This window comes from Tamandua tetradactyla, chromosome 7 (genome assembly GCF_023851605.1).
Source record: "Tamandua tetradactyla isolate mTamTet1 chromosome 7, mTamTet1.pri, whole genome shotgun sequence".
In the NCBI taxonomy this organism is placed as follows: Eukaryota; Metazoa; Chordata; class Mammalia; order Pilosa; family Myrmecophagidae; genus Tamandua; species Tamandua tetradactyla.
The window spans coordinates 115,043,436-115,056,771 of NC_135333.1; the positions used below are offsets into that span (position 1 = coordinate 115,043,436).

Sequence of the window (13,336 nt, forward strand, 5' to 3'; positions counted from 1 at the left end):
AGTGGCTAAACAAACTGTGGTATATGCATACGATGGAATATTATGCAGCTTTAAGACAGAATAAATTTATGAAGCATGTAATAACATGGATGGACCTAGAGAACATTATGCTGAGTGAGACTAGCCAAAAACTAAAGGACAAACACTGTATGGTCCCACTGATGTGAACCGACATTAGAGAATAAACTTGGAATATGTCATTGGTAACAGAGACCATCAGGAGATAGAAATAGGGTAAGATAATGGGTAATTGGAGCTGAAGGGATGCAGACTGTGCAACAAGACTGGATACAAAAACTCAGAAATGGACAGCACAATACTATCTAACTGTAATGTAATTATGTTAAAACACTGAATGAAGCTGCATCTGAAGTATAATTTTTTTTGTTTTTTTTATTTTTTTTATTATTATTTTTTAATTTTTTTCTCTCTATTATTGTTTTTTTCTTTTTCTGTTGTCTTTCTATTTCTTTTTCTAAATCAATGCAAATATACTAAGAAATGATGAATATGCATCGATGTGATATTAAGAATTACTGATTGTATATGTAGAATGGAATGATTTCTAAATGTTGTGTTAGTTAATTTTTTTAATTAATTAAAAAAAAATCACATCCTTGCTACAAAATGGTGGTTGTTTACATCAGAGAGTTAACCACATCTCAGCAGCATTTCCAGACAGATAAAAACATTTCAGATTAATGCTGAGGAGTTCCAGAGGTCTCTTCAATTGATTAAGAACTCTTATCTTCTGGCATACTATGAGTGTCACGCTGTGCCTCTCCTTGTGGCTAAGGAAACAGAGCTTGATACTGTAACAAAGTCTGCAACCAGTGCTGGTGCCAATCTTTATGGTGGATTGAGATATTTTTCAGGAAAACCAAGGGATAATTGCCTAATATCAAAACAAGATCTAATCTTTGAGAGGAGACAGGAGGCTTTCCTTTTGCTACAGCATGATTCTCTCTGGAATAACATAAATGGCTCTTTGATAGACAATGTCTTTGATAAGCAGAGCTGCAGTCTGACAGTCAATCTGCTGAATGTGAACAGAGCACTCAGCTTTCTACAATGACTCAAAGGATAAGGCAAGTGTGCAGATTTATTCTGCTTACTTTCCCTACAGAGACACTTAAGTTTTTCAAAGGCAAAAAGGAAGAAGTCTTTCCTTCCAACCCAGGGAATTGCATATTCCACCTGGGTTCTAAAGACAGAGTTGTATTTCCTCAAAATCTGACATCTTCAGTGTGAACAACAAGATTTAAAAACTGGAAAGATGGTTGGCAATTTTAGTCTTCAGAGCAGAAGTTAATTCAGCTTTTCAATCTGCCAGCAGAATCAGCAGCCACACAGGGCACACGGCGTGCCAGAGTGGGAATAGACTAATTTCACAAAATTCATTCTCATTCTCTCCGTACTTTCACATGACAATCGCAAACAGTCCAGATTCTTACCAAACCACAATTTTAGGTAACATTTTACTGCACAAAGAAATTTCAAAGTAAAAACACAAGTGCACTGTTACTAAGAGATAAACCAAAGATTCTATCCATGGAAGACCCCAAATGCTTTCCTTCTTGAAATCCTATCCTTAACATAATTTCGTGAGAGAAAATAAAAAGCAAAATCTCTTTGCAATAAACTTTTAATTGCATTTCTCCCTCACAATTCTTATGTCCTTTCTTTAAGATTTTTTTTTGGAGGGGGAGGATGGCATGGGTGAGGGGAGGGGGTGTATGGGCCAGGAATTGTTGAGATGAGATTTTGAAAGAGAAAAGGTTTCTACAATTCTAACTCAAAAGTAACAGCCATATGCTATGATTTAAGGGAAGTCCCTTCGGAATTAAATAGATTCAACCCTCAACAGACAAGAAGAACACTAGGCTGGAGAGTCGAAATACCCAATTTCTTTTTAAAACATTTTTTGGTTATCTTATGATAAATAAAGCAAAGGGAGACAATACATAAAAACATAGAGGTATAATTAGTTCTATTTTAATTTTTTTTTTAATGCATTGCTGGAGTGCATGGGTGGTTCAGTGGTAGAATGCTCGCTCGCCTTCCGTGTGGGAGACCTGGGTTTGATTCCCAGATCATGCACACCCCCCCCCCCCCAAAAAAAAAGCATTGCTGTACTGAGCAAAGGAGGAACAGATACTGGAGCAAGGGGATAAGTAATAGCAAAACGGCACAGAAAATTATAAGCAGAAAACCAGAGTAAGATGGTGGTGATTTTCTCCCCCAAACTATACAACCCTTTTCATAAAAATTAATGGCAAAAGTACAAAAATAATAATGCTTTGCTTTATTAATAACATTGGCAAACACTGTTATGTTTTAAATTTTTAAACATAATTTAAAAATTGAAATTTAAATACGTGTTTTCCTACTCTTGAAACTGTAAACCTTTCAAAATTTATCAATGGTTATAAAGACTCAATAGCAAATCCTGGTTCAGACCAAACTCCAATTTGAAAGGGGCATCGCATCGTGTTTTATTTTTACTTAAGTAACTAGCACATGGCAAAAAAAAAGCTTAAGTTTGCCCATTCCGGTTCTCTGAGCAGAATGTTGAAGTTCTTTTTTCAACCTCAGAACAGTTTCCACAGAGCATCTCTCGCACCTTGTTCATAATGCACAATTTATCGGCACTTCTTTTCCTTTCTAAATGGCCAGGAGGGAAGAGCGCCACAGCCACTGTGTGTGGTTAGTAATGGCGCTTTTACTTGTCATTGTACAAAGCCTGTTAAATATTTACAACACAGACAACGATATCTAGTCCTAAACACCCAGTTGTGAGTTTGAATTTTTTTAGAAATAAATCTATGACAAGTTCTCCCCAGCAAAATGCCAGAAGACTTTACTAACAGCTTCAAGAGACCCAGAGGGTCCAGAGGAGCAGTTATAGGCCATCTGGTGATTACTTATTATTATTTATACAGCACTGTAGATGTACACACGGATGTGTTATGAATCCACATACAGAGTAGGCCCTAACAAGGACTTCAGACAAAATGTGACTGCTGAACAAGTCAATCCACATTAAAGAAACACGCTAACCAGAAAGGAGTAGCATACTGGCTGCTTTTTAATCTGCTGCATAGTGGAAGATTATTTGATAAAAGAATGAAGAATTCTATCTAACAATGACAGTATCTTATAAGTCAACAACCTAGCTGAAGTGTGATTTTGCAACAGTGGTAAAAGAGGGCCTAATGAAGGATAGGCTTTCAGATCCAGAGAGTTCTCTATAAACTCAGTAGCTGAAAAGAGAAGGGACTAGGGAAGAGCCCCTCTCCTCACTTAGGAAGAAATGCATATAAAGGTATGGAATTTTATTTTGTTTCCTACCAGGAATGCTCTGAGAACAGTTTCTGGGCCCTATCACACATATTAATAGTATCCATAGAAAACAGGAGTGAATAACTGAAAATTTTTACTTTAATTTTCTGGCTATAGTTCCAATTACGCTAATACAGTCTTTTTCTTTTATTGGCAGACTGGAATAGGGATGCATTAAATCTATGCTCTTAGTAACATAATAATATATCATGGAATATTTCATAATATATCATGGAAAACTAAACCAACCACATGTTTCAAAGGGCAAGTGTCTAAGAGTGCCTGGTCTGGTGTAAAGAAACTTGGGTTTAATTCCTCGTTCTTAACACTTCTAAATTTTTTTTATCCCAGTCCCAATTTTGTTTATATGATGCATTAACAGTTGTCTGCTTCCACAACAGGGTTACATAAAACTGCAGCATACTTAGAGTGGACTGAAAGTTATTGCAAAATCTACATATTATTACAAAAAATAAGGTTAGCATTTGGCTTAATTGTGTATAATGTGAAGTATTTTCAGCTGCCTGACAGCATGTAGATGCTCTTACCAGATGGGAGCTGGATGAATTATTGAATGAAACATGAATTATTAAATAAAAATTTGAATTTTTTTTAACTCTTGGCAGGGGGTAAAGATTTATTTCCCTGAAATTGCCCTCACCTGTCGAAGCACGTAAACATAGCATATACCACCACAAATGGCATTTACCTACCAGAGCCATTTCTTCCCCTTGTTATTCTCCAATTCAAGATGCTCCCCTAACATAAAGAATTAGTAATCAGCACCAACTCATTCTTTCTTGCTTTTCTTTTGTGAACATGCCAGGTAATAGGGAAACTTGCCAAACAGATAGAATTAAAGATCCAGAATCCCATAGCACCAGTATGGCCCATTTAATGGAAGGGTTGGGATAACAGGAATAATCTCTATAGATTTGTGTTATATAGGCAATAAAACATATACCTTTGAAGCATGCCAGCATTTAACCAATCATACGAGCTATTTGTTGCCTCATATATTACAAAGCAATAGAGATTTAAGGGATAATGTTCATGGAGGCAGAGGATACAAAGCTATAAACAGCTTTGGAGGTTGGTTTAATGCCAAGTGAAGCCAGGACTATAGCACCATAAACATTATTCCTATTATATGACAAGATAAGGAAGTACAAGAAGCTGTACCTCAATTCCACCACAGCAAGGGCTCTATCACTATTCTTGGCCTTACAAACAGAAAGCAGGCCCTGGAGGTCTATGAGCCAGTTATATGTTTCATGTCACAGTTAGAAAGATATGAACAGAACCTCAACCTGTACCTTAATAGCCTCTGCGAGAAGAGAAGCTCACGTAGTAGATATCCCCAGGGGGAAAAAAAAGAGTAACAGCATCTTAGGATCATACTGGACAAAGAAATAATCAAAGAATTTTTCTTAAAAGGACAGAGATGATACTGAGTGGTTATGTCAGAAACCCTTCTCAATGTCTCATAATGGGATGTTACAAACTGTCTGTGTTCCTATGCTCGAGGAAATACATAATCCAGGTAAAAAGCTGATATAACCAGCTTCTGTTCAAAGACTTGATGATGGTAATCAAAAGGACTACTTAAATCAGCATAATTTGGATTGCAAACCACTATCATGTGACTGAGCGGGAGGTATAGGAATATGCCTCCCGGTAATAAAAACTGGGCAAAAAGCATCCAAAAAATAAGTTCCCTAATTACGTACAAATGAAATAATACTCAAATTCAAAATTACTAACAGAGACATAATTATTTCTGCTTCCACATACAACAGAAATCTTTATAATTTACCTTCTATTAAAAGAGATCCCCAAAATATTAAAAATTCAGATGACTTCCTAGATTCAGTAACAAACTATATTACTACTATTTTAACAACAACACAGAGGCAAAGTCACAATGTTTTAAAAATAGATGCTATCCTATAAGATTTCAAAAACTCACAATTTCAATTTGACCAGCCCTCTGCCAACAGGGTATCTGGGGCACTGTTTGCCTTAACAGCTCTAACCTATTCGCAGGAGGTAGCTCTATCAACTTACTCCTGCTACCACTTTCCTCAGAGAGGTATTAGCAGGAACATTGCTTTCACCCAGTTCCTCTTCATGGGGGTGATGAGGCCTCAAGAGAACTCGAGTCCTAAACAGGAGAACAGGGATGAGAGGGCTCAAAACATCCTATCACCTGTTTTTTCTGATAGGAATGTAGACAGCAGAACTTTGCCATCTTAAAAAAAAAAAAAAGTACATGCAGCATATTTAGAACTCAGCTGTGTCACATCAAACTTACTGTTGGGAAGTGGATCATGAACAGAATCCAAAAATAACAGCCATTAAAGACCTAGCAACCAAAACATGTTTACATATCCACTGAAAGCCTTGTGGTTTTGATTATATGGTGGAGAGCATAATCCACTAGTCTATTTTAGGTGAATTTTCCTTTCACCTTCCCTTAATACTGAGGCACAGGATGATTTCTGAGTTTAGGGGTGTATATCATAAAGGCAGAGCAGGCAACAGATACTGAAATAATTTAAGAATTAGAATCTTAAATTTAATTATCTTGAATTAAAATTTGCTTTCATTTCTTCCTCTTCTGGTAGAAGTAACTGCTTTTTTTTTTTTTAAATATTTTTATTGAGAATCTTTACACACAGACATTCCATACACGGTGTACAATCAATGGCTCACAATATCATCACACAGCTGAGAAGCCACTGTTTTTTGAGATATCTATGACAGTAGGTTCTAAACAACATCCTGCAAAAATTATCAGGGTCCTAAGTACCCCTCCTGGGATTATATAGCCTTTTTATTATTATTCCACCATTTCTGGTATGCAGAATTTGAATCACTGACAGCTTGAAGGCCTCAAGGTAGCTCTTGAATGAAACCATTCTCAAGTTGGAAGACAGGCGAAGGGTGGTTCACATTACCAAATTTATATTCTCTGCCAGATTTTCACTAATTTATAAAGCAAGCACAATACATTTTAGAGATCCTACTCTGGAGTTATTTGTTACCAGATACTGGGAGAAACTTGGAAAGAGACTAAATATAAAGAACTATACTCTGACTCGATCGTAAAGTTTTGACATGCAAGAAGGGATATAGGGATAAATCATGTTACTTTCAAAGTTGTAGCTTTCTATTCTTTTTCTATGACAAAAATAACTTGAATCCAAAAGAGGAAGATAGCAATCTCCCTGAGTTACACTCTTACCTTCCCACTGAGGGAATAAAAGGACCCAAACCAGAGGTTATAATGAATCCTAATAACAGAAATACTTATAAATAATTCAGAAATCAGAGGGAGAAGTAGAAGAAGGAAAAGGCTTATCAAAAAGAGAACACAAAAATACAGAATAGAAGCAAAGTAAAAGGTCCCTACTGTTTTCCTACCTCCAGTCTAAAACAAAAACAAAAACCAACTAAACAAATCACTCTTCTGGGAACTTATGAATTTCAGTAAATATTACTCTTTTCTGATAAGATGGCTTTGGCAACCCTATTTATTTTTTCTTTTTATAAAAGACGCTTTTTTTGTGTGTATTGCTTTATTTTTATTATCCATTTTTATTTCTCGAGAAGTCCTTATCTATGTGGTTTAAGCATACAACATACAAGAGGGGTTACAGGTCAAGAAAATACTGCATTTTTCCTGTATGAGAGATAGGAAGATTAAATCAATACTTTTTCCAAAACCCTGAGTTTAGTACCAGTTTATTGAAAAAGGAATTGAGCAGCTTAAGCAATAAGTGAAGAAAATAACTGCAAATGTGAGAAAAACAAAAATTTTCATTAAAGTAAAGAAGAAAAGTGAAAAGGGCATCAAGGTATTGGTTACAGGAGTCATAGTAAACACTATTATCAACAAATTCACACACAAAAACTTGGAAGGATCAGATTAAGATATGCGTGGTAATAAAGCTGATGAAGTGAAGAAATTTACCCTATCTTCCCAACTGGCTTCTATTATAGGAAAATAAGATACAAACTACAAGGGAAAAAACTGCAGTCAATAAACGACAAGGAAGGAAATATATGCTAAGATGCTGAACAATGGGGAATATAATAGTTTTTTGTCTTTCATAAATTTTTCAGCATTTACTAGAATCTGAAATCTCTCCTTGGCCTATTCCTTGTCACTACCTTCATCTCATCCATGTGTCCAATTCCAATTCTTAGGAATCTCTGGAACTTCATTTCCCCTTTTCACCTAAGCATTTGCAGTGCTTAACAGAACTAGTCTGCAATCTTACATGCCACCAGGAAGTGTCACTGGAATATGACAGTCACATGACATATTCCTAACTAAACCGAAACTAAACCCTCTAGGGTCTATAAAATGAATTGATGAAGGAAAGTAAGGCTTTCTTTGTATTCCTGCGTTCCTTTGTGGAACAAGGGAATAAGGAGAGGTCTAGGAAGAAGAGTTAATAAGGCACAAAATGAAAAAAAAGTTTCAACAAAACTACTTTACTGGGCAGGCCATAGTGGCTCAGCAGGCAGAGTTCTTGCCTGCCATGCTGGAGACCCGGGTTCAATACCGGGTGGCTGCCCATGCAAAAAAAAAACAAAAAAAAACCACTTTATTAAAAAAGCATATGATGAAAAATAACTGACACAATGTTATACACATGCAAACAATTAAGTGGCAGTTGACACAAAGACAATGCATTTCATGGCATTAGAGAAAATGGTTGAGAAATCTTATTATGCTGTAATATCTCTTGAGTTCTAATGTTGGATTTGTCTTTCCTGAATAGATATCTGCCTCAGCTCCTACTACTGATATTCTGGATCAACAATCAAATAAAACAAAAAAGTCATGACTTTTTATTTAAAAGATTCAAAGACACTCTGGCACATTGGAGTTCACTATGAATGGGTGCATTCTCAGCTGTTTCTCCATATATACTAAAAAGATCTTTATATCCATGCTCGCTTTGTATTTAGATAGCTAGCTTTAGAAAGGAGGAGAGAGCAACATGTATTCTTCAATACTGTGTGCTGGGAAACAAACACCAGTAGAATAACAATATGGAGGAGAGCAAGGCAGATTTCATTATGGTAGAGTACCTACACTTCCTCATAACTTGGATTTACACACTGCAAATCCTCTGATCTGATTACCTCCAGTGATCACGTAAAATACCGGCTTTAAACTCTTTGCCTTAGTGATAAAACAGCCACTTTGATTCACAACGAGACATTCACAATAAAGTATATTGTAAACGTACCTGTCCACAGCCTGGGGCATTGCACACAAACGGTCTGTCGTCTCCCATATTTCATATAGCAGAGCAAAGCTGAGGAGGGGGAAGTAGGGGGGGAAAGTTATGTTAAATATGCTGAAGCAAAAAAAAAAAAAAAAAGTGCTTCAAAAATATCAAGCCTAAAAACAGGTGTTCCAAGAATGCCATCTATCAAGGCTGTAAACACAGGCTTCTTTGGGGGGACCCACTGAACAGGTGGCATATGATCTACTACTGTGTTTCAATTGAAACTTTTAATTAGACAAATATAGACTTAAATAGTCAAAGGTCAAGGAATTTTTAATCTTTTACTAGATTTTCCCTCTTTCTGTTATAGTATACAACACACCCCTCTAGTCTGCTGAATTATAACCAGTGCAGTTTCCCACGTCAATAAATCCACTGAACGTTCAATGCGGAAGCCATATTTCTGAACTACAGAAGACCAAAATTTGTCATTTAATTAATTAAGGGATTATAGGAGGGGTGCTCCATTTTACAGGGCCATAATCTGGCTCCCTGGTGTATAAACTACGAGACTGTTGGCAAGGGCCATTTATCCCAGATTATTGCCAAAGAAAACAAAGCACCCATCCTATTGGGCTACACAGGAAATGATTTTCATTAATAAAAAAATAAAAATAAAAACCTTCTCTCCCCACTGTGAGCCTCCTTCTCCCCCCACCAATCGTCTGTGGTAAATGGAGAAATATTGATGCCCTTCCCCCTTCTGATTCTATTTATGGCTAGGTTTTTAAAAGCAGCAATAAAACAAATGCTGGCTCTTTGGGGGTTTACTGGGTGAATATGTTCCGGCTGTTTGTGCTGCTCTCCGCCAGAGTTCTTGGGCTGCTCTGTTGCAGCCAACAGATGTGTGCTGCTGCAGGGGATAAAAGAAATGGCACTAAAAAGCATCACCATCTATCACCTCTATTTCTCTGAAGAATTTAACAGGGTTTATACTGTTTCGTTTAATTATTGAAACTAAACTCTTGAAACGCTGATTGAAATTCTTTATCAAAGAACAGTTACTCTAATCTGAATGTGTTGGGGAGACTTCTCATATCCCAAATAAGAATAAAAACAGAGGTGGAGACAGTTAAGAAATATAAAGCATAATTTAAAATATTCCAAAAGATAAATAGTATTTTAGAAGGATGGAAGAGAAAAAGGAGGAGAAAAACCCACAACAACAGCTTTTATAGAATAAAATCTTAAATGATGTTTTCAAACATCCTTCCACAAGAGAGGAAAGTATATGAAAGAAGATAAACAAGGGAAGATGAGAGAGGAACTATAATTTGAATATGCCTGGAAACGACCTCAGAACTATAACCAAATTTCAAATTTTTATCCTGAATATAAACCAAAATGTCAGGTTAACCTCAGTCAGGCCTTCATTAAAATAAAATGTTAATGTTTAGACCGAATCTAGCAATCAAAAACCAAACTTAAAACTCACAGAGGCTAGGTAACATCTTTTCTCTGAAGTCTCAATCTGGGATTGGAAACCAGTCTTTCTGGTTGTTTGATCAGTAATTCCACAACTAATTGGTGTTTAAAATTGTGGGGTGCCCCATGAAATAGAAAGGGCTTCATGGTCATCTTTCAGTGTGATAGGGACAGAGCCTAACTATGAAGAAAACTGATGCTGCAGCATTGCTGTAATGGAAGAGAGCCTGTATGTACACACATGTACACAGATTTATAGAACATTTAGCCAGGATAAATTGCTTCAATAAATCCTGTTCCTTGGAGACGCCAACTCAAGCTTATGATTGGGTACTGGGAAAAAATGAGGATTTCATTCTTCTTCACACAGCCCCGGGACAAGTAGGCTTTCTGGTTTGTTTTTTAAACATCATCATTAAATATGATGATTTTTTTGCACTTTCTAGAACTATGACATAGTGCAAAAAATAAATACAAATAAATAAAAGCAAAAAACAAGGCCATTATGGCTAAAAACTCGACCAGAGCATTTCTGGAAAGCATTCATCTCTGGAAAATTATAACAACTGCTGGGCTGCAGATAATTTCACTTCGAGTCCCAGGTCCTCCTTTTCTAATACAATAATGAAATGAGAATTTTATTTCAACAAAGTCCTCTAATGTAAGAAGTAAATGACAAGGGCTACAGCAGACAAAATACAAGGACCAGGCAGGATTCCTTAACTGTTATCTTGGTTCTGTGATTTGGGTCTAAATTTTCTCACTTTTCTATCTATTTAGAAGAGGGAGAGGGTCCTGGCTGAGGAATGAGCAATGGTATAAGTGATTAAATAAGTTATTCATATTTTATAATTTAACCTGGCTTTACACAATCACGTCACAATATATTGCTTCCAAATTTTATTTAATGACATCCTTACTAAGAAATGGAGATGAAAAAATCATGATTTTCCGAAAGAAAAAAAGACAGCTAAAAATTGGAGGGGGGTAATATTAAAATATAACAGAAGTATTTTCGTGGCTCTTAAATATTCAAATCTGGCAGTCACTAAGGAGGATTTCCTGTTTCCTTTACATTTGCTGTCCTTGTTTTGCCATTTTCAGCAAAGAGAGATTACAATGGGAGGAAGAAGGCCTGCTTTCTTAAAACACCCACAATTATTCTTAAATCATCCCCTTAATCTCTTGCCCTGCCATTTCCATAATTCTTGCTTTTTTAAAATTTCCCCTTTAAAATGAAGTGTTAAAAGTGATTTGATTTTTAAAAAATGTTAAATATTTAACAATGATAATAAATGGGCTGTCTATTCATGGGGAAAAGAAAAATCTGGCTATATCTTTTTTAAAAATTTCTCCTTCAACACGGGTTAAAATTAATTGAGTAAATTGAAATACTACTGTCCAATGAGAGGGAGAGGTAAAGGTTATGGCATGTATGAATTTTTCTTTTTCTTCTTTCTTTTGCTAGATGCAAATGTTCAAAAAAGTATCATGGTGATGAATACACAACTATGTGATGATATTGTGAGCCATTGATTATAACCATGTTAAGAATGTTTGTATGTTTGTTTGTTGTTTATGATAAAAATAAAAATTAAAAAGATCGAAAAAATAAATAAACAAATAAATAAAATTAAAAAAAATAAAATAAAAAAATTTCTCCTTCATCCCCAGCCTGCTGCATCAATTACTACAGATAAAGAATGCCATTGCTTATTTCTACCTGACATTAAAAACAAATCTCTAATCATAAGAGGAAAAACTGATGCTATCTCAAAAATAAAAAGCAACACATTTCTATGGTATAAACAGACTGAGAAAAAATGAAATCTTGAATAATGACGCTGCCACTCACTAGAATTTAACTCAGAGCCTATTTGTAACTGTACTGCTTGATAAGTAGATCATGGGTCTGGGCATGGCACTCACGTTCTGTCATCTACTTCTCAATCTATTCTTCAGGCAAAACTCAAACATAGCATAAAACTAAACAATAAGTAACAGGAAAAGGATATATACATTAAGAGGTAGTGCCAAGGGGAAGTGAGATGCTTTCACTAGGGATCTTAGAAGAATAGGAAAACAAAGATGTATAAAAAAGCTATCCTAGAGGCCAAGGTCTGCAGAGAGAAAGGTTCCCGTACTCCAAGGCATCAGAATGCACAATGACACAAACTTTTCTTTGTTATCCAAAGAAAAAAGTTATCCAAACACTGGGAAAGAAGTGAAGAAAAACAAAATCCATGTGAAATAGCTAGAGAGAGATTTTGAAATGGCTGTGTATCGATGTGCAAGATACATATCTATATATCTATCTATCTCTTCTAATCTCTCTCTATACAGAGAGAGAAAAAAAGAGAGAGGGAGAGATTCTTTAAATAGAATGTCAGTGAGATTGACAAAGTCAATTCTCTGAACCTGGCTGTGATAATTTCTCTGGCAACTAGCAACTAGCTAGTGACACCAAGAAGATGGCCCAACTTTAAGTGAGAAATAAAAGCCATGTACAAACATACCCAAAGGCCTGTTGTTCAGATTCCTAGGAACAAAAAACAGATATTGCAGATAAAAAAATGACAAGGATATATGCACCATAAAAACCAAACATCTGTAAAAATCTCAACATTTAGACGAGCTATCATTCATTCATTCAAAAAACATTATTAAGGAACTATTAAATGCCAGGCAGAGTAGAGTAGATACAAAAATAAAAATACATAGTCCTGAAAGTTTAACCGTAAGTTTCAAAAACAGCCCTAAAAAAATAATAATGTTTCACTCATCTGGCATGAAAGAAACCTGGTAAGTGGTAAGAATGGTGGCTTAATTTACAAGTTCAGTAGTCAGAGGTTGATCAGTTTACTTACATCCCTTGCCATTTCTCCTATGTACTGTCATTTACAAAAATTTTTTGCTAGTAACCAAAAATTTTTGCTAGTAAAGACAAGAACACAAAAAAGAAAATTTAATAGTCTTAGTAAAAGATGTGACAAAAAGAAATCTGCAATTAATAACCACAATTTACTTTTAGGATGATATACATTCAGTCAGTTTTTAAATTCATTAACTGAAGTATTTATTTCATGCCTACCATGTATTCTAGGCTCCAGTAATTCAACAGTGAATGAGACAGACAAGGTTTCTGCCCACATAGAGCTTACTTATATTCTAAAAGGAAGAGACAAACACTAATGAAGTAAACAAACAAAATAATTTTAAATTAGTAACAGAAAACTACCATGAAAGAAATGAAATGGTAT

General features: G+C 35.5%; 1 protein-coding gene across 9 annotated transcripts in view; it reads right to left on the minus strand.

The window, feature by feature from the left end:
* The window catches only part of ATF7 (activating transcription factor 7), a 109,054-nt gene that overhangs the window by 82,562 nt on the left and 13,156 nt on the right, over window positions 1–13,336 (minus strand). For 5 of the 9 annotated variants that reach the window (XM_077110865.1, XM_077110866.1, XM_077110862.1 and 2 more), the window contains exon 2: window positions 8,610–8,678. The exons of the other annotated variants lie outside the window; for them this stretch is intronic. Coding sequence is in view for 3 of the 5 variants with exons in the window: in XM_077110862.1 (XP_076966977.1) it covers window positions 8,610–8,657 (48 nt within the window). In the remaining 2 variants the exon portion in view is untranslated. The remainder of the gene's footprint in view (window positions 1–8,609; window positions 8,679–13,336) is intronic. 9 annotated transcript variants of the gene reach the window in all.